General features: G+C 49.7%; 1 protein-coding gene across 1 annotated transcript in view; it reads left to right on the top strand.

Moving 5' to 3' along the window:
• Positions 1–17,867, top strand: part of DOP1B (DOP1 leucine zipper like protein B) — a 111,017-nt gene that overhangs the window by 64,007 nt on the left and 29,143 nt on the right. Inside the window, exons 16-23 of the mRNA XM_060010327.1 lie at positions 649–801; positions 1,819–1,919; positions 2,619–2,809; positions 5,817–7,416; positions 7,907–8,018; positions 8,630–8,818; positions 11,736–11,858; positions 14,113–14,247. Coding sequence (XP_059866310.1) covers positions 649–801; positions 1,819–1,919; positions 2,619–2,809; positions 5,817–7,416; positions 7,907–8,018; positions 8,630–8,818; positions 11,736–11,858; positions 14,113–14,247 — 2,604 coding nt within the window. The remainder of the gene's footprint in view (positions 1–648; positions 802–1,818; positions 1,920–2,618; positions 2,810–5,816; positions 7,417–7,906; positions 8,019–8,629; positions 8,819–11,735; positions 11,859–14,112; positions 14,248–17,867) is intronic.

The following is a 17,867-nucleotide window of genomic DNA, read 5'->3' as shown; positions in this document are numbered from 1 at the left end:
GAGGGGCTGCAGCCGCTTGCAGACCTCATACGTTTAAAGCGCTGAGTTCAGGGCTGGGGAGATGAAGGACTCTATTTGGGATACAATTTGTGCCCTGAAGGTGAGCCAGGGCATCTGCCACAGCGTTGTGCACAGAATTGGGAACAAACAAGTTTGGGGAATGAAAGCTGAACGCCAGTTTGAGCCAACCCTAGGTGGTAAGGTCCTACGGTGTCTATCTCAGGATAGCGACCACCGCAAATCCACCGAACTTCCTAGAGGGTGCGTCTCTGGAACCCCAGTGCTGGCGTGTAGGGAGCCTTGGTGTACGCTTGTTGAAAGGATGCCTCAGCTGATAGGTTCTTGCTTCCAGATGATTCCCCTCTGCAAGTGAAGGTCTGGGCAAGAGCTGCAGTGTTCTGAGCTAGTCTCAGACATCCAAGTTTAACCTATAACGTTGCCCTTGCCCGGATGACTCCTGAGGGGTCTGTAATGTGGTTTGGGTTTGCTTCGCTTTGTTCTGCTTGGTGGTGTTGGTTCTCTGTGTATTGAGGATCCTCCCATAGCAAATGTAGGCAGAAGCCAGTACCTGGGGGCCGGGACTGGGCTGCCACAAGGAGGAAATGGGCGGGAGCCGCCTGTGTTCACACTGTCTCCCCCTCCGTCCAGAGGGTGGCTCATGTGCTTTGGAATCAGCTGAACAAGGAGACCCAGGAGCATCACGTCACCTGTGTAGAGTTGTTCTACCGCCTGCACTGCCTGGCCCCGACAGCCCACATCTGCGAGGACATCATCTGTCGTGCCCTCCTGGACCCTGACAAGGTGAGTCTTTGCAGCCGACAACCTCCCTCTGACATCGGTCCTGACACCGTGAACCCAGACAGACTTACCTATATCCGGCCGGAGTCTTTCTGGAGCTCAGTGGACATCCTGATGAACGGGCAGGCCTGTGGCACTAGTAACATTTTTTTTTTTTTTGCCTGTGTTGGGTCTTCACTGCTGCGTGCAGTCTTTCTCTAGTTGCGGCGAGCAGGGGCCACTCCTCGCCCTGGTACATGGGCCTCTCACCGCGGTGGCTTCTCTTGTTGCAGAGCACGGGCTCTAGGCATGCGGGCTCAGTAGTTGTGGCACGTGGGCTCTAGAGCGCAGGCTCAGTAGCTGTGGTGCATGTGCTTAGTTGCTCTGCGGCATGTGGGATCTTCCCAGACCAGGACTCGAACCCCTGTCCCCTGCACTGGCAGGTGGATTCTTAACCACTGCGCCACCAGGGAAGTCCACATTAGTAACATTTTAATACATTAATAATTTCAGGACTGGAAGGCCTCCAGAAGCACGAGCTATCCCCTGTGTCATATTAAGGCTCACCAGGGAAATCTGCCCAGGCTCCCATGATGCCTGCAGGGCTTCTAGAGTTCTCAGTGAAGTAGGCAGTCATAGAGAATGTGTCGCCTTGGAAGCCCTGGCTCTGCTTTGCTGTCGTGTCCTGTTCTCTAAGCCATTCAGCCTGGCACTGCCAAAGGCCATGAGAAGGCTGTGCTCTGTGTTTTCCTTCAGCCACAGGCCTAGGTGTGACCCCAGACTCGGGCTGACGCTGAGTCTGGAATACGCACTCCCCGGAAAGCACACCTGTGTTAGTGGGAGCAAGGAAGGCAAGGACCCGGGTCCTCCCTGCTCCAGGCGCCATCGGACACCAGGCACTGATGCGACTCCAGCATCTCTGCCTGGGTTGCTGCCTTTCTGCTGAGCTCTTGTTTGTTATTTAAATGGGGTTTGCTGCCACGGAGAACAGTGTTCTGCTAAGAAATCAGGTTCCTCACTCCCGTTTCTTTGCTATTCAAGGGAACGAGACTGGAAGCTCTGTTTCGATTTTCCGTCATCTGGCACCTGACGAGAGAGATCCAAGGCAGTCGAGTGACATCTCACAATCGCTCCTTTGACAGGTGAGGGGGACTTTTTTATAACTTACCCTTAAAAGCAAGGGGACACTTTGCAGAGGTGCCGGGTCAGTGTGTCGGGCTGGGGAGAGAGAGATGTGTGCAGTGGAAAACCTGACCCCATGTTCTTGATGCAGAGCGAACGATTCCTGTGATCCCCTAAGTGAATTCCGGCCAGACGGGTGTGAATACCTGGGAGGAGTTTGCTTAATTTGGCCTTGGAGGGAGGAGAAAGCCCCACGTGCCTCAGACTCACCTGAGGAGCTGGTAGAACGTGCCCCCCAGGGGCTTGGTAGGGAGACGAAGATGGGCTAGATCTTGACTCGGGTGGCAGCCACGCTGGGCGTGCGCGCCTGCGATGTCCTCAACCACGTGCTGAAGACGTGAACTGTATCGTACGCACATTCTGTTCTGCGTTGGTTTTTGAAAATCCCCCACCTTATTTCCGGAGCTCTAGATGCGGGGGTCAGACACACAGCCTTAGAGAGATGCCAGCTGATTCTGGTACCTCCTCCCCCCTCCATGTGGGGTGAGGCCTGGGCATCGGGATTTTAAAAGCTCCCCACCCCACCCCCGCCACCAGAGACTCTAGCTGAGAGCAGGGTTAACGTCCCTGGTCCTCGTCTGCCTGGGTCGGGAAGCCCAGGCCAGGTGAAGCTCCCCGAGGGCGTCCCAGCCGCCCTGACAGTTCGCATCCCCCCACAGGTCCCTGTTCGTCGTGCTGGACAGCCTGGCCTGCACAGACGGCGCCATTGGGGCCACCGCCCAGGGCTGGCTGGTGCGGGCGCTCTCCCTCGGCGACGTGGCCCGCATTCTGGAGCCCGTGCTGCTACTCCTGCTTGAGCCCAAAACCCAGAGGGCCTCCATTCACTGCCTCAAGCAGCAGAGCTCAACGGGTGAGCACGCCGCGCGCGCAGGCCAGGCCAGCTCTCTGTCCCTGGGGCAGGAAGGGGTGGACCCCAGCTGCCTGGTGCAGCAGCGAGGCACTTAGACCTCCCTGGTGGTTTTGCCACATTCAGAAGGTATGAAGGTACTTTGTGGGGACTTTTAAAATTTAAGAATCAGATGAACCAGCACTTAGAAATGCTAGGTGGTGGGTTTGTTGTGTTCACTGAAAAACATGATTTTTTTATATTAAAAAGGAAAATGTTAGTAACCCATGTTCCAATAAATATAGCTGGTTCTTGGTTCTTTTGCTAGAGAAAGCAATTCAAGTGCATCTAAGGTAGGAGGAGAGAAAAACAGACCATCCATCCAAGGGTCTCCAAGGCCAACCCTTCACTTATGAAAGAAGTCTGAGGTCTGGCGTGAGTCCAGTGTGGGTGGGCTAGGCTAGCGCTTCTCAGACCTGGGACGGGAGAGTTGAGGTTGCCTCTAGGTATGAATGATCAGGAATGTTGAAATTTGCACGTGACCTACTCAGTTGTACTTTATAAAAATTACTTCCGCTCCAGAACTGTCAAGAACAAGGTAAGTGGTTTCTTTTCTGTCTGCTCTCCAAGGCTCTTTCCAGCTGTGAACATATAATCAGAAATGCAGAAGAAATAGACCTTTGGGTTCTGAGAACTTTCAGAGGCATCTTTAACATAAATTTAAAAGAGTATGGGTAAGAAGAAGAAAAGAAAGGCTAAAATAAAACCGAGGAGTTCATTAAATTTCAGTGACTAACACCTAGAGCAGTTTATGATCTAACATTGCTTCCCACAATAGGTGTATTTTATGACTTCCTGCAGTTTTCTAATTGATGGTTTTACAAGCTTTGATTAGTTTGTTTAGACCACGGGGTTGTAAATATTCAGTGTTTGTCCCAGTCTTATCTTACAGAGAAAAGCAGCCTAACACCTAAATAAGCAAAGATTCCGAAGGTGGTTTCCTTTCCTTACAAGGTTCCTTGCCTAAAACTGTAACTTCTGGTTTTCCTTTAGGTGCCTCCTCAAAGAAGAGGCATTTTATTACTCCACAATTATAAGAAAGTAAAATGCAAAGAAGTATAAACTAAGCACCTTCTTAAAAGTTTGCTCTTCATTAAGAGAAGCTAGATTTTAAGCATTCCTTTGCTTTAACGAGAAAGTTTTAACTCCGCGGCTCATTGGGTTTTAAAAGTCTCGTGGCATTTCCTGCTGCCCCCTCTAATTGACGTTTAATGCTACCTGCCTAGTAAGAGACAATGCGTTTTCTCTGCCACGTTCTCTCCCTGGAAACAACTAGAAGGGTTCTGCTTACCCTGCATGCTACCTCTGTGAGCCTGTAGAAACCTACTTTTTAAATACTGTTGTGCACACCAGGCGGCTCCTCTATTTCTAAAATCTTATTCCTCCTTCTTTCCTAACCTGGCTTAGTGTTCATGGAATAGATTTGCTGAAAGCTGCCTATTACAAATGTTTGGCAGTACCAAAGACATCTGGCTTTTCACTCCTTTTTTTAAAGAGACCTGAGCACTTTAAAGTGTTGTGTATTTTCTGATCTCAGAGGTACTAGCGTGCTTATTTTAAGAACTGGAATCTTCAATCGGGAAGCAAAAGCACAAGTGAAAGTCCCTCGCGATGCCGGCTGATAGAGCGCCTCACTGTTAATGGTTCAGTAGCTGTCATTCCAGACTTTTTCATAGCTGCATATTACAGGCACTCTCCCCTAACTGGGCTTATTCTGTACAGCTAGATTCTGCAGCTTAGTCTTTTTTCTTCAATACTTAATGTACTCCACACATTGCTCCATATCGTACGTGTAGAAGTATCTTTAAAAAACCCAAACAGGGCTTCCCTGGTGGCGCAGTGGTTGAGAGTCCGCCTGCCGATGCAGGGGACACGGGTTCGTGCCCCGGTCTGGGAAGATCCCACATGCCGCGGAGCGGCTGCGCCTGTGAGCCATGGCCAATGAGCCTGCGCGTCCGGAGCCTGTGCTCCGCAACGGGAGAGGCCACAACAGTGAGAGGCCCGCGTACCGAAAAAAAAAAAAAAAAAAAAACCCAAACAGTAGCCCTCTGCATGCCTGTGGCATGAGTGTTTTCAGTCCTCTTACTGTGGATGTCTTGTTTGCTTTCCAGTTTGTTTTTATTCAAGACGTTTCAGTGATACCCTCTTAGCTTTGAAGACCTTCTGCTGACATTTCTGTAGGATACCTTTTTTGAAAGGAAACTCCCGGGAGAAAATGATAGGCATTTTTTTTTTTTAAATCACCCTTCCCCTAAACTCGGGATATTTATATTTCCTATGACAATGTAACTAAATGATCCAATTTCTTGAACATTATAAAAGGCCTGTTCACTTTGCTTGTCTGCCTTCCATCTGTAACGTAATCTGGACTCTAGTGTTGCTGTTTCATGGGGGAATTATATTTTATTTTGTGGTTTTTACACTTTATGTTTTTGGTTGAGGTATAGCTGATTTACAATACGATGTAAGTTTCATGTGCACAAGATAGTGGTTCACAGTTTTTAAAGGTTATACTCCATTTATAGTTATTATAACATATTGGGTATATGCCCTGTGCTGCACAGTGTATCCTGGTAGCTTATTTCTTGTATACACAGGAGTTTGTACCTCGTAATCCCCTACCCGTGTCTCCCCCTGCCACCCTGCCCCCACTGGTAACCACTAGTTTGTTCTCTGTGACTGTGAGTCTGTTTCTGTTTTGTTACATTCATTCACTTGTTTTAATTTTTAGACTCCACGTATAAGCGGTAACATACAGTATTTGTGATTTTCTGTCCGACATTTCACTAAGCATGATACCCTCCAGGTCCATCCACGTTGTCGCAAAGAATTTATCTTGTCCCTCCTCCCACAGGAGAATTTTACTAATATTGATCTTTCTGCCTGGCTTTAAGACAAAGATCACTCTAGAAGCGACTTGTCATAACTGACCCTCCTGTTCTGAAGTCGTCTGTTGTTCTGTAATTTTCAGAAGACTGGCGTCATTGGTTTAACAGGAAGCGAACCTCATTCAAAGAGGCGTGGGGCGCACCCGAGCTTCAGGAGGGTGGTGGCGAAGAGAGAGCGCCCCTGAGCCAGTTCCCAACCGTGGACCGCGAGGCCATCTGGGCCGAGGTGGAGAAGGAGCCCGAGGTATGCCCGCCAGGCCGCGAGCCCAGCGAGGAAGACCTTGCCTGCTGCGCGGACCTGCTGGACGGGGCGGCCTGCGACACCGCGGACGACAGCGAGCGCACCGAGTCCGCGGACACGAGCCCCACGGAGAGCGAGCACACGTCCCCCTTCTCCTCCCCGTCCCACGAGCCCCAGGAGCTGAGCGGCGGCGAGCTCTGCCGCACGCCCCTTCCCGCGGCAGCCCAGGGCTCCCCAGAGCCGGCAGCCAGCCTCAAGTCCACTGTCAAGTGGAGCCTGGCGCGCGTGGACTCGGACAAGACCCAGGCTTCGGAGTCGCTGTCCAGCGACGAGGAGGCCGACGCGGAGCTGCAGGCCCTGAGCGTGGCCCGGCAGCTGAAGCAGCAGCGGGAGAGGCAGGAGGCGATCGAGGCCCTGTTTAAGCACATCCTGCTCTACCCGCAGCCCTATGACTCCCGGCGGGTGCTGTACGCCTTCTCCGTGCTCGAAGCCGTGCTCAAGACCAACCCCAAAGAGTTCATCGAGGCCATGTCCCGGACCAGCATGGACACCAGCTCCACCGCGCACCTCAACCTCGTCTCCAACCTCCTGGCTCGCCACCAGGAGGCCCTCGTCGGCCAGAGCTTCTACGGAAAGCTCCAGACCCAGTCTCCCAACGTGTGCCCTCACTCGCTGCTGATCGAGCTCCTCACCTACCTGTGCCTGAGCTTCCTGCGCAGCTACTACCCTTGTTACCTGAAGGTCTCCCACCGAGACGTCCTCGGCAACCGGGACGTGCAGGTCAAGAGCGTCGCAGTTTTGATCAGAATGATGACGCAGCTGGTCTCGGTGGCCAAGTCAGCCGAAGGGAAGAACGTGGAGTTCATCCACAGCCTGCTGCAGAGGTGCAGGGTCCAGGAGTTCGTACTGCTCTCGCTGTCCGCGTCCATGTATACAAGCCACAAGCGCTATGGACCGGCCGTGGCGGCGCGGGGCCACGCCCAGCGGGAGGACAGCCTGTTCGAGGAGAATCTCATCAACCTGGGCCAGGACCAGATCTGGAGCGAGCACCCCCTGCAGATTGAGCTGCTGAAGCTGCTGCAGGCACTCATCGTCCTGGAGCACCACCTGGGGCCGGTGCACGAGGAGGCGGAACACCAGGCGGACCTGTCCCGGGAGTGGCGGCAGACCCTGAGCTTCCAGGAGGCCATCAGCTCCCTGCAGTATGTGCAGCCCCACCGGCTCACCTCGCAGGGGCTGCTGGTGTCCGCCGTGGTGAGGGGCCTGCAGCCGGCCTACGGCTATGGCATGCACCCGGCCTGGGTCAGCCTGGTCACGCACTCCTTGCCATACTTCGGAAGGTCCCTGGGCTGGACGGTGGCCCCCTTCCTCGTCCAGATTTGCAAAAACTTGGACGAGCTGGTCAAGCAGTATGAAAGCGAATCGGTGAAGCTCTCTATCAGGTACGGTGAACCCTTTGATGTGTTAACTGTTTCTTTAATGACAGCCTTAGTCACAGACGGCTGATTTCCCCTAGAAGCCAACTGGAGGATAATTTCAACCTAATCAAAAGCCTAGTTAGCATTGTCAAAAGGGGTAACCAGGAACTAAATGTTCAGCTCCTTTAGTTTCAATTCCACATGACTCCCCAGGCTAGATGAGTGTTACAGGACAAGTCAGTCTCTCTTCATTAGTGTTGCAAAGCAGAAAGAAAAATGAGGATCTTCACAGACATTCTAAAACACCTGGAAACATTTTTCCAAAACGACTGTATCAATGTAAAAACAGCACAAATGATGCCTGTCCTTTTTGTAACAGTATTTCATTATGAGAGCCCCAGTTTTTTAAGATCGTGATATCTCTGTGGTTTCCGTGTTTATGTGTACGATTAAAAACCTTTATGGCCTCATTCTTAAAGATTCTCAAAACCAGTTTCTCGTTTCTTCACCAAAGCATGACCTCCAAGAGGGAAAACATTTCTCCGGATTATCCACTCACTCTTTTGGAAGGTCTAACAACCATTAGTCATTTTTGTCTTTTGGAACAACCCAACCAAAACAAAAAGGTAAATCATTTCTTTCCTGAGTTCGAGACAGTTTTCATATATTGTTTTGTTTTCATTGGGGTTACGTCTGTTTCAAAGAAGAAATGTATGTATGTCATACAAACCTATACGCAAACGTTAATGCAAATGAACACACATGCAAATAATGAAGTGTGTGCACATATACGTGCAAATGTATGTATGTAAGTAATGCAAACGTGGTTTTGTTCTTGCTGGCGCTCTCTGTGGGCGACTTCAGCCCTCCACCAGTATGGGATAGAGTGTCATCTTTTTTCCGGGTACTTGTTACTTGGCCTTATGGAGTTTGAAGACGTTTTAGCTGTTGGTTGCTCTACCCTATCTGGGAGCAGATTGTAGAAGTCAGCTAGTGCTTCGGTTGAGTGCTTGGAAGAGTTTGTAATGAGGAGCCTCAGATGCACAGGTCTCCCTCTCTGAAAGAAGATCATGGGTTTAAATGCTCAGGGAGGCGTTTTACTTCCAGACCACACGTGGGACTTGCTCTGGAGAGTGCTACAGCCCAGACTTTATCCCACCAGCACCCTGTCCTCGTGGAAAGGGAGACGGTGCCACCGCAGACGCAGCGAGTCTCACGTGTTCGTTTTCGTTTTTAGACCGCTGCTGTGAGTGACTCTACCAATTTGAAAAATGCCAAGAATGCTATTCTGGAAGAGCTTCCTCGAATTGTTAATACCATGGCCCTTCTCTGGAATGTTCTCAGAAAGGAGGAGACTCAGAAGAGACCCATGGATCTCCTTGGAGCCACGAAGGGATCTTCTTCCGTTTACTTTAAAACCACCAAAGTGAGAGAGCTTCCTTTGTGTGTTTACGACTTCCTCTTCTTGTATTGTCCCACCAAAAAGTAAAAATGTACAGGGTTATATACATAAATAATCAAACGTAATGTGCTCAGAGAAACCCACATTAGAAGTAAGTTGGAAGTAGAAATCTCCAGTTTGTTTATTAGAATAAGTTTCCTATTCATGGAAAGAAAAGCTTTGTGAGTAGTTTTCAGTTTATTCTTTCCCCTTGGCCCCCTTTTTTTTTTTTAAGCCAAACATAAAGTCTCTGAGGGTTCCAGGTAGGGTACCTAAAGTCCTCAACCTGTTTCTGTTAAGCATCTCTACTAAGACAGCTTAGCTCTTACATTCTGCTTTCAGTGGTGCCTTGAACAAGTGTTGAGGTGTCTTTGAGTTTTTTATTAAACCAGAAGCTCACAACCCAGAGCATTTCTAGTTCTGTTACCGAACCCAACTTGGATCCACTCGCCTGCACGCAGTAAAGGCAATCTACTGACACCAGGTCGTGTTAAAGGAAAGTGGGGGGTTTATTTTAAGGCGCCAGACAAGAAGTGTGGGAGCTGATGCTCAAAGAAACCTGAACTCCCCCGATGGGTTTCAGGGAAGAGTTTTTAAGGGTAAGGTGAGGGAGGGGAGTCGCAGGGTGGGTGAACAGCTCATGTACAGTTCTCTGATTGGTTGATGAGGAGATAACAGGGCCGTGTCACAGGAGTTAACATCATTAATCCTCAGGCTCCAGCGGGTCTGGGGGCTACCTGTTTATGGTCATCATGCAGTTAGCTTCTTCCATTTGGTGGGGGTTTTAGTATCTGTAAAACAACTCAGGAATATGCCTCAGACACTTATCTATGTACTTCAGGGAGGCACTAAAGATTCTGTGACTGCCATATGGCCGATTTACCATTTAAATTGTTATCACTTCTCCTCACCCCACTGCTACGTTTGTCATCATGTGTTCACATCCTTGCAATCATTCATTCCTGAGCCAGGCTTTTGTGACTCAGGGGAGGCCTGGGAGGCTAAAGCTTTTCTACAAACAAGAGGCCGGCAGAGGACATGGTGGGGAGGGTTCTGTCCCAGGAAGGCAGATCCCCCATAGGATCCCGCTCGGTTACAGTTCACTCTCTCTTGGTAGCGTCCCAGCTCAGTCTCTGGTTGCTGTGTCTGGTGGCTCAGAATTATCTGGCTGTGTCTCATTTAGCTGAGCACCCCTGGTGCCAGGTGCGGCCTCGGAGCTTACGCTGGCATCTGGCGGCCCGGGCTGAGCAGAACAGATCAGGACACGGGGAGCCAGATCACCTGGACTCAGCTCCCTGCTCAGGTGCTTCGTGGGACCCTGGGCAAGTTCATTAACCTGTCTGTGCTGTAGTTTCCTCAGTTGGAAACACGAAGCCAGGCATCCTCCAAGCACTCTTCGTTTATTGGCCCATTTAGTCCTCACCTGCAAGCTGGGTACTATTATTATTCCCAGATTACAGATGAGGACATTGGGGTGTAGAGAGAGTGAGTGCTTTGCCCTCAGTCGTGCATCTGATAAGCAGTGATGCCGGGATGAGGGTGAGTAGGGAATGGAGCCCGCCTCTGACTTCTGTTTTCTGATCTTTCTATAGTGAGTCAGGCAGTTGCACAGGTGGCCTCCAAAATGTTCTGGCAGTTCCAGAGATACCCTCCAAGGGAAATCTGCTGTATTTCAAGCTGCCACAGGAAACTGCTTAATTTAAGCCTAAAAATTAAGCTCTAGAAAGGTTCAGAAAATCCTCAGGCACGCAGCCTGAGCCTCGGTTTCCTCCTCTGTGAAATGAGTCTGTTATTAGTAGCCTACCTCCTGGGCTGATGGAAGGATTCATTTTGGCGATGGCTAACATTTATTGAGCACTTAACTTAAGCCCTCCCTGAAGGACCCAAGGCCTTGAGCTGGGGCCCCCATGGTTTCTCTGGAGCAGAAACCGCAGCGGGAGGGAGAGGACGTCTCCATCCCATGGCCAATTGTATCTAAGGAGATGCTAAACTAAGGCAGTGGGGACAGAGGAAGCCCAAGGTAAATTCATTCATTCCACAAACATTTGCATGTCTGCTGCTGTGTACCATGTCCTGCTTATCCAACAGTGGATAAGATAGAGCAATTAAGTCCTTGTCTGCCTGGCGGATACAGACGTTAACCATCAATTTAAAAATAATGATGAGAAGTGCTACAAAGAATGCGGGGCACTCTTACAGGCTGTGACCCCTGGTCAGGGGGTCGAGGAGGCCTTCCTGAGGCAGAGGGGCTGAGCTGAGACCCAGGAAGAGAGGATTTGCCTGGGTAGGGAGGTGTTAGCGGCTGTGAGACCCACAGGATTTATAGAGGAAGGAACATGGAGGTTTCAGGAATGGAGAAAAATCCAGGCGCAGCCGGAGGGAGGGTGATGAGTGACGTCCGGGGCCGTGCTGTGAGTTTATTTTTAGTTGGTTACATAACAAAGTTAGTTAAATGGTACATATTTCTGGAAATTGAAAAACATCCTTCCTGATGCATATTAGCCCTTCCAGGGCTGGTTGAGACAAGTGAGGCTAGGGGCTTTCCGGATGGGAACAGTGCCGACTCCACTGCTGGGTACCCCCCCCCCGCCCCCTTCCTCACTGTATCTGAAAAGCCTTGGGTGGCTGCCTTCGAGCCCTGCCCTGCTCACAGCTGCTTGGAGGTGGTATTCATCACCTCCCAAGGGTCTCTTCCTGCTCGGCTCCGCTAGCCATCTGTCCGTCCGCCTGGGCTGCCCGCCGTGCCTCTCGTCCAGTTCCTCCTCCCGCGGCCTGGTGCCCGGGATGCTGAGACAAAGACCCGCCCTGGCTCCCAGGGTTTACAGGTGCTGGTGGTGAAGTGCACAGTCCACCGTAGCCCTGATTCTACTCTGCTCTAACTCTTCGTTTTTCTATTTTTTAGATCATACGACAAAAAATTTTAGACTTCTTAAACCCCTTGACAGCCCATCTTGGAGTTCAGCTGACAGCAGCTGTTGCAGCGGTGTGGGGCAGGAAGAAAGTGAAACGCCACAGTAAGACAAAGGTAAAGCCAGAAATGAAAGCAGGAACTAACTTACTCTGACAAAATACCAGAGGGTCATGTGTGATCAAAAGTGACGCCAGGGCTTCCCTGGTGGCGCAATGGTTGAGGGTCCGCCTGCCGATGCAGGGAACACGGGTTCGTGTCCTGGTCCGGGAAGATCCCACATGCCGCGGAGCGGCTGGGCCCGTCAGCCATGGCCGCTGAGCCTGCGCGTCCGGAGCCTGTGCTCCGCAACAGGAGAGGCCACAACAGTGAGAGGCCCGCGTATCACAAAAAAAAAAAAAAAAAAAAAAAAAGTAACGCCAGAGGCCAACACGGGAGACTGGGGCAGTGGTTCCACTGTTTTATTTATTTTTTATTCTTTTATTTTTTATAATCTTTTCTTTCTTTATTTTTGGCTGCTTTGGGTCTTCGTTGCTGCACGCAGGCTTTCTCTAGTTGCGGCGAGCAGGGGCTACTCTTTGTTGCCCTGCGTGGGCTTCTCATTGCTGTGGCTTCTCATGTTGCAGAGCACAGGCTCTAGGCACGCGGGCTTCAGTAGTTGTGGCACGTGGGCTCAGTAGTTGTGGTTCACGGGCTCTAGAGCTCAGACTCAGTAGTTGTGGCACATGGGCTCAGTTGCTCCGCGGCATGTGGGATCTTCCCAGACCAGGGCTCGAACCCGTGTCCCCCTCATTGGCAGGCAGATTCTTAACCACTGTGCCACCAGGGAAGCCCAGTTCCACCGTTTTAAATGCATCATGTACTCTAGCTGTGCCAGTTACAACTAGCCGGGGTGTCGGGTGGGTAGGGAGTGGAGGCCACCCCCAACCTCTCTTTTCACATCTTTCTGTAATGAGTAGATTGTACTTCTATTTAACCTTTTTAATCTACTGTCTAATAGTGTGCTTACAAGAATGTACGTTTTAAAGAAGAACACCGCCATGAACCTGCCACCCAGCTTAAGAAACAGTTCACCATCCTACCTATGAGGACCCCTGTGGGCCCTTCCCTGGTTGTAACACCACCTGATAGCTTTTTTTTTTTTTTTTTTTTCTTTTGCGGTACGCGGGCCTCTCACTGTTGTGGCCTCTCCCTTTGCGGCCATGGCTCACGGGCCCAGCCGCTCCGCGGCATGTGGGATCTTCCCGGACCGGGGCACGAACCCAGGTCCCCTGCATTGGCAGGCGGACTCTCAACCACTGCGCCACCAGGGAAGCCCGTGATAGCTTTTTTTTTTTTTTTTTAACTAATCTTTTTAAAGACTTTCTCTTTTTAAGGCAGTTTTAGGTTCACAACAAAATGAGAGGAAGGTACAGGGAGTTCCCATATTCCCCTGTCCCCGCACGTGCATGCCCTGCTTCCCCCAGCAGCCCCCATCAGGGGGTTACACTTGTCACAGTTGCTGAACCTACACTGACACGTCCATAATTTACACTCGGCTTTTTTAATTTATTAAAGTAATGCTTGTTCATGATGGTCAAGAAAATTTAAATCATCGCATTCCTGCGCCCAGACTTCAGTGTGCATTCTGTCCATTCCTTCTCCACTGACTGGTCCATCACGAGGTCCTCCAGGAGCTTGGTTCACGTGCTTCTGCAATACCAGCACGTACTTCTTCCTTGGTCCCCTCTGTCGACCATGCAGGTTCCTACCTGGTACCTCCCTCAGAGGGTCTGCCCCACCCCCTGGACACTATCTCAGGGCCCAGCATAGGCCCCTGTTCCCTGAGGAGGTGTGAGAGGCTGGTGGCCCAGGCCACCCACCTTAGCACTTGCTGGGGCTTCCGGGCGAGAAAGCTGATACTTGCAAGTGCATGTCACCACCCTACACAGACTTCTGTCATCACAACATGCCTCCCTCACCGGGACTTGCCTGCCACAGGCAGCTCGCATGAACCTGATTTACCTGTTTTTCTTGCTGTCCTCATACTTTGGGGGCTGTCTCGATATCAGCCTGTTTCCTCCCAATTAAACGTATCTGTTTCTACAATGCTTTCTCAGCTTGAACATACCAGAGAGACTGCCCATCATCAGCTACACGTTTTATTCCTTATTTGTATCAGATACTGATTAGGTTACTGTGATTAAATGCTAACCTCACTCTTCGTTCCCACCACTAGAGTCCATTACCCAGTTTTCATTTAAGTATTTCTTTAGAAGATTAAAACAAACCTCTTTTTCCAGGGGCAAGTATCATAGAGTACTTTCTGTGCCTCATTCTCATTCTTGTTTTCTCTCTGTGAGCCTTAAAGGAATGATTTTTTCCTCGGCAGATCGTCCCGGCGGCCAGCGCGTCCCAGCTGACCCTCGTGGACCTGATCTGTGCGCTGAGCACCCTGCAGACCGACACGGTGCTGCACCTGGTGAAGGAAGTGGTGAAGAGGCCGCCGCAGGTCCTAGGGGACGAGGTCAGGAGCCTGGGGACCCTCAGCGGAACGCAGCACTCTCTCTAACTCCACGTCTTATAAACTGTGTTGGGGAGGGAAACAGAGGTTACGGCAGCAACTCGGAATTCGGGGGCTGTAAAGCGAAGGTGTTCTTACCGGGCTCTGCAGAGCTCCATGAAATGTGCTTCATGGGCTCCTGTTTTGGGGTGCAAGCCACTTAAGGTGAAGGACGGACTTCCATCCTTCCATCCCACTGCAGGGTGCTCTGCCCGGTAGTGGTTCAAATCGAATAACTCTGTTAGAAAGAAGAAATGTCACTTGCCTCAAGGAACTTGCAGCTGAAAAGGCGTCAGAGTTAAACAAAGCCAGACACTAGTTAAAGGTGGAAAAGACTGATTTTATTTAGTAACTACTGCAGCAGGGGAAGGAGTTGTGCTCTGTTCCAGTTTGTGCAGAGGTGAGTGGGTAGTTTAAGCAGAGAATGAAGAGCAGGGAGGGTGAACAAGCAGGGGCTTCAGCAAAGTCAGGGGAGTGGAAAGTTACAAACAAGCAAGAAGGGGGTTGGTGGATGTAATTAGGCCATCGGGGTTTGCTGACTGTAAAGTGCAAGGTAGGTTCCTGTGCTCCCCTGGAGACTGGGAAACAGGGGCCCTGTCTTTCTTGATGATGGTATTTCAGAGGGGTGGCTGCCAGGTCCTTGAGAAAGACATCCCTGGGTTGTAGGAGACACACATACATCTCACAAGGGACAGAGCAAGGATGTATAACTGTAAGCTTGTCTTAATAAATGCTCAAAGAAAGGGAGGTCAGGAACCTATCAGGAGTTGGCTAAACACACAGCAGATTCCTTCAGAAGCCTTGAGCTTTCTTTCTTAGGCAGGCATTTTAAGGGGGTTGAGGTCATCCCCGTAGGAACGTGGCCTTGAGCTGCTGGGAACCCGTTGGGACATCCCTGTTGGCACAGTGGTTAAGAATCCGCCTGCCAATGCAGGGGACACGGGTTTGAGCCCTGGTCCGGGAAGAGCTCACATGCTGTGGAGCAACTAAGCCCGTGCGCCACAACTACTGAGCCTACGTGCCACAACTACTGAAGCCCGCGTGCCTGGAGCCTGTGCTCTGCAACATGAGAAGCCACAGCAATAAGAAGCCCACGCAGGGCAACAAAGAGTAGCCCCTGCTCGCCGCAACTAGAGAGAGCCTGCATGCAATGAAGACCCCATGCAGCCAAAATTAATAATAAATAAATTAATTTAAAAAAAAAAAGGCTAGGAAATTGTAAACACAGACCCTACAGTCTGACATAAGCATCTCAGGATTCGGGCTCTCCTCAGAAACATAATTCTCAGTTTTTTCTTGCATTTTCAGTAAAATGTTTTCAGGAGGGCAGGAGAGAGCGGGGAGAGGGAGGGAGAGAAAGAGAAAGGGACTGTTGAGTAATGGGAGATATTTTAGAAGCTCTGGAATCTGATGATTAACCCTGTCATTGATTACCTCATTCATTGATTGTTAAAAAAATTGGAGTGAGAATATTGAGGAATTCCCCAAAATGGCTTGTGACCAAGGGCCAGATTCTTGTACCATTTCTTTTACTGTTGGAAAGCAAAAATATTATAGGAGGAAGAAACACTATATGATTTAAAATTCAAAAAAAAGGAGAAGAAAAAGAAGAGGGTTCAGAGGAGCCTGACTAGGTCAAGGAGAGCATCTTTGTCAACGGGCGAGTTAAAAGTCTGCATAATTTTTACAAAGGTACAAAATACACATCAGAGGACTTGACTCATCCTGGACGTGCTGAGAAAGAAGAGATTTCATCTGGCTGCAGGGAAGGCAGTGGCCTTTGAAGGGTGACGTGATTGAACCACAAAGCTCTTACAGTTTTTCTGCCCAGTTTCGAGGGGGGGCACCTTTTCATTTATGCACAGTGACTTTGCAACAGAACAGACCGTGTGGTTTAACAGTTTCCTGCCTGAGAGATTTTTGGTTTTACCAAAGCAGACCTCTTCGTTGAAAGTGTTGGAGCTCTTTTGTTCTTAATTAATTTGATAGAAAGCAGGGATTTGTTCCAACTTTGAAATAATTGCCTTCTCTTAGGTAATTTAAAATTATACAGTTAGGAACAATTTAAGAATAATTCCCTAAGTGAAAATTAAGGGAGTGGACCAAGTGATTTTGCTAAAAAATAGTTGTAATCCAGCAGATATTTGTACGCCAGGGTTCATAACAGCATGAATCGCAATAGCCAAAAGGTAGAAACAGCCCAAGTGTCCATGGATGAATGGATAAACAAAATGAGGTCTGTACCTGCAATGGACTGTCTATCATTCAGCCTTAAAAAGGAATGGAATTCTGACACATGCTGTACCGTGGATGAACCTTGACAGCATTATGCTAAGGGGAATAATAGACAGTATTATTGTATACTGTCTATACTGGACAGTATACTGTCCAGAAGGACAGTATTATATGATTCCACTTATCTGGGGGACCCAGAGTAGTCAACTCCATAGAGACAGAAAGAAGAATGATGGTCACTAGGGACTGCGGGGGAGGAGGGAATGGGAGTTAATGGGGACAGAGTTTCAGTTTGGGAAGATAAAGTTCTGCACATGAATGGTGGTCATAGTTGCCCAACAATGTGAATATACTGGATGCCCTGTACACTTAAAAATGTTTAAAATGGTAGATTTTGTCAAATATATTCTACCCAAATAAAAAAATTTTACAGCAAATAAAAGAAATTTTCTTTTTAGATATTAAGGCCATAACACTAAGGGTGGTGAGCAAAAGCTAAACCTTGGAATCAGAGATGTGTTCAGCCATTCTCACCCCAGAGTGGACAAGCTGACCAAGAATACCTTTAGCAGTTTTGGCTGTGCCTGCCTTGGAGGAGAACTCCCCACTTGAAGCTCTTCCTCTGAAAGGCACGTGGCACAGGGGCACCCTCTGCAGAAATGTCCACACTGGGAAGGCCGCTCGGGGCTTCTAACCAGTCAGTTACACTCGGGGCTCTGGTCCTCTTCCTTCATTCCACGTGTTTATTGAAAATCAAGTCTGCGTCGTAGTGGGGAGTCCTAAATAGTTGACACTGTTCCTGCCTACGGTCAGCCTGTATTCTCGTTGGGGAAAGAAGATAAGGCAGATTTACACTGTGAGGCCAGATTATGGAACTGGCCAAGCGCTTAAACAGTCAGATGTAAAATGGGCACGGGCAACTTCACGGCATCTGTCGGACGTCTGCCCCCAGTCTCCCAAATGCCTGGTAGCCTTGTTACCTTTTACTCTTGAACGTAAATGTTAAAGTAATGGACCCTGAAGAGAGGGAGCAGGGTGCTGGAGGCGGGCAGCGGCAGCGTCAGGTCCTGGGTGGATTGGCATTTATATCTCTGAGCAAGTCTAGCTGGCAGGAGATTGATCTTCCGCGCTGCGGGTCGGTCCCCACGGATGGGGTCACAGCTGCAGCCATGGGGGAGCTGGCCCTGCAGCAGCTTTACACACAGAGCAGGCGCTTTCAGGTTTTGTTCCTTCATGTTACCGGAGTTTCTGCAGACACCTGCAACTCCTGGGCTTAAAAAACAAAAAAACCTAGATGTCGTCTGGCTGAGTGGTTTTTGGCGTTTTGAATAACAAAATTACATTTTGTG

The sequence above is a fragment of the Delphinus delphis genome, chromosome 4 (genome assembly GCF_949987515.2).
Source record: "Delphinus delphis chromosome 4, mDelDel1.2, whole genome shotgun sequence".
NCBI classification, from domain to species: Eukaryota; Metazoa; Chordata; class Mammalia; order Artiodactyla; family Delphinidae; genus Delphinus; species Delphinus delphis.
The sequence above is the reverse complement of the archived record's forward strand: the minus strand, read 5'-3'. Positions and strand labels throughout refer to the sequence as shown.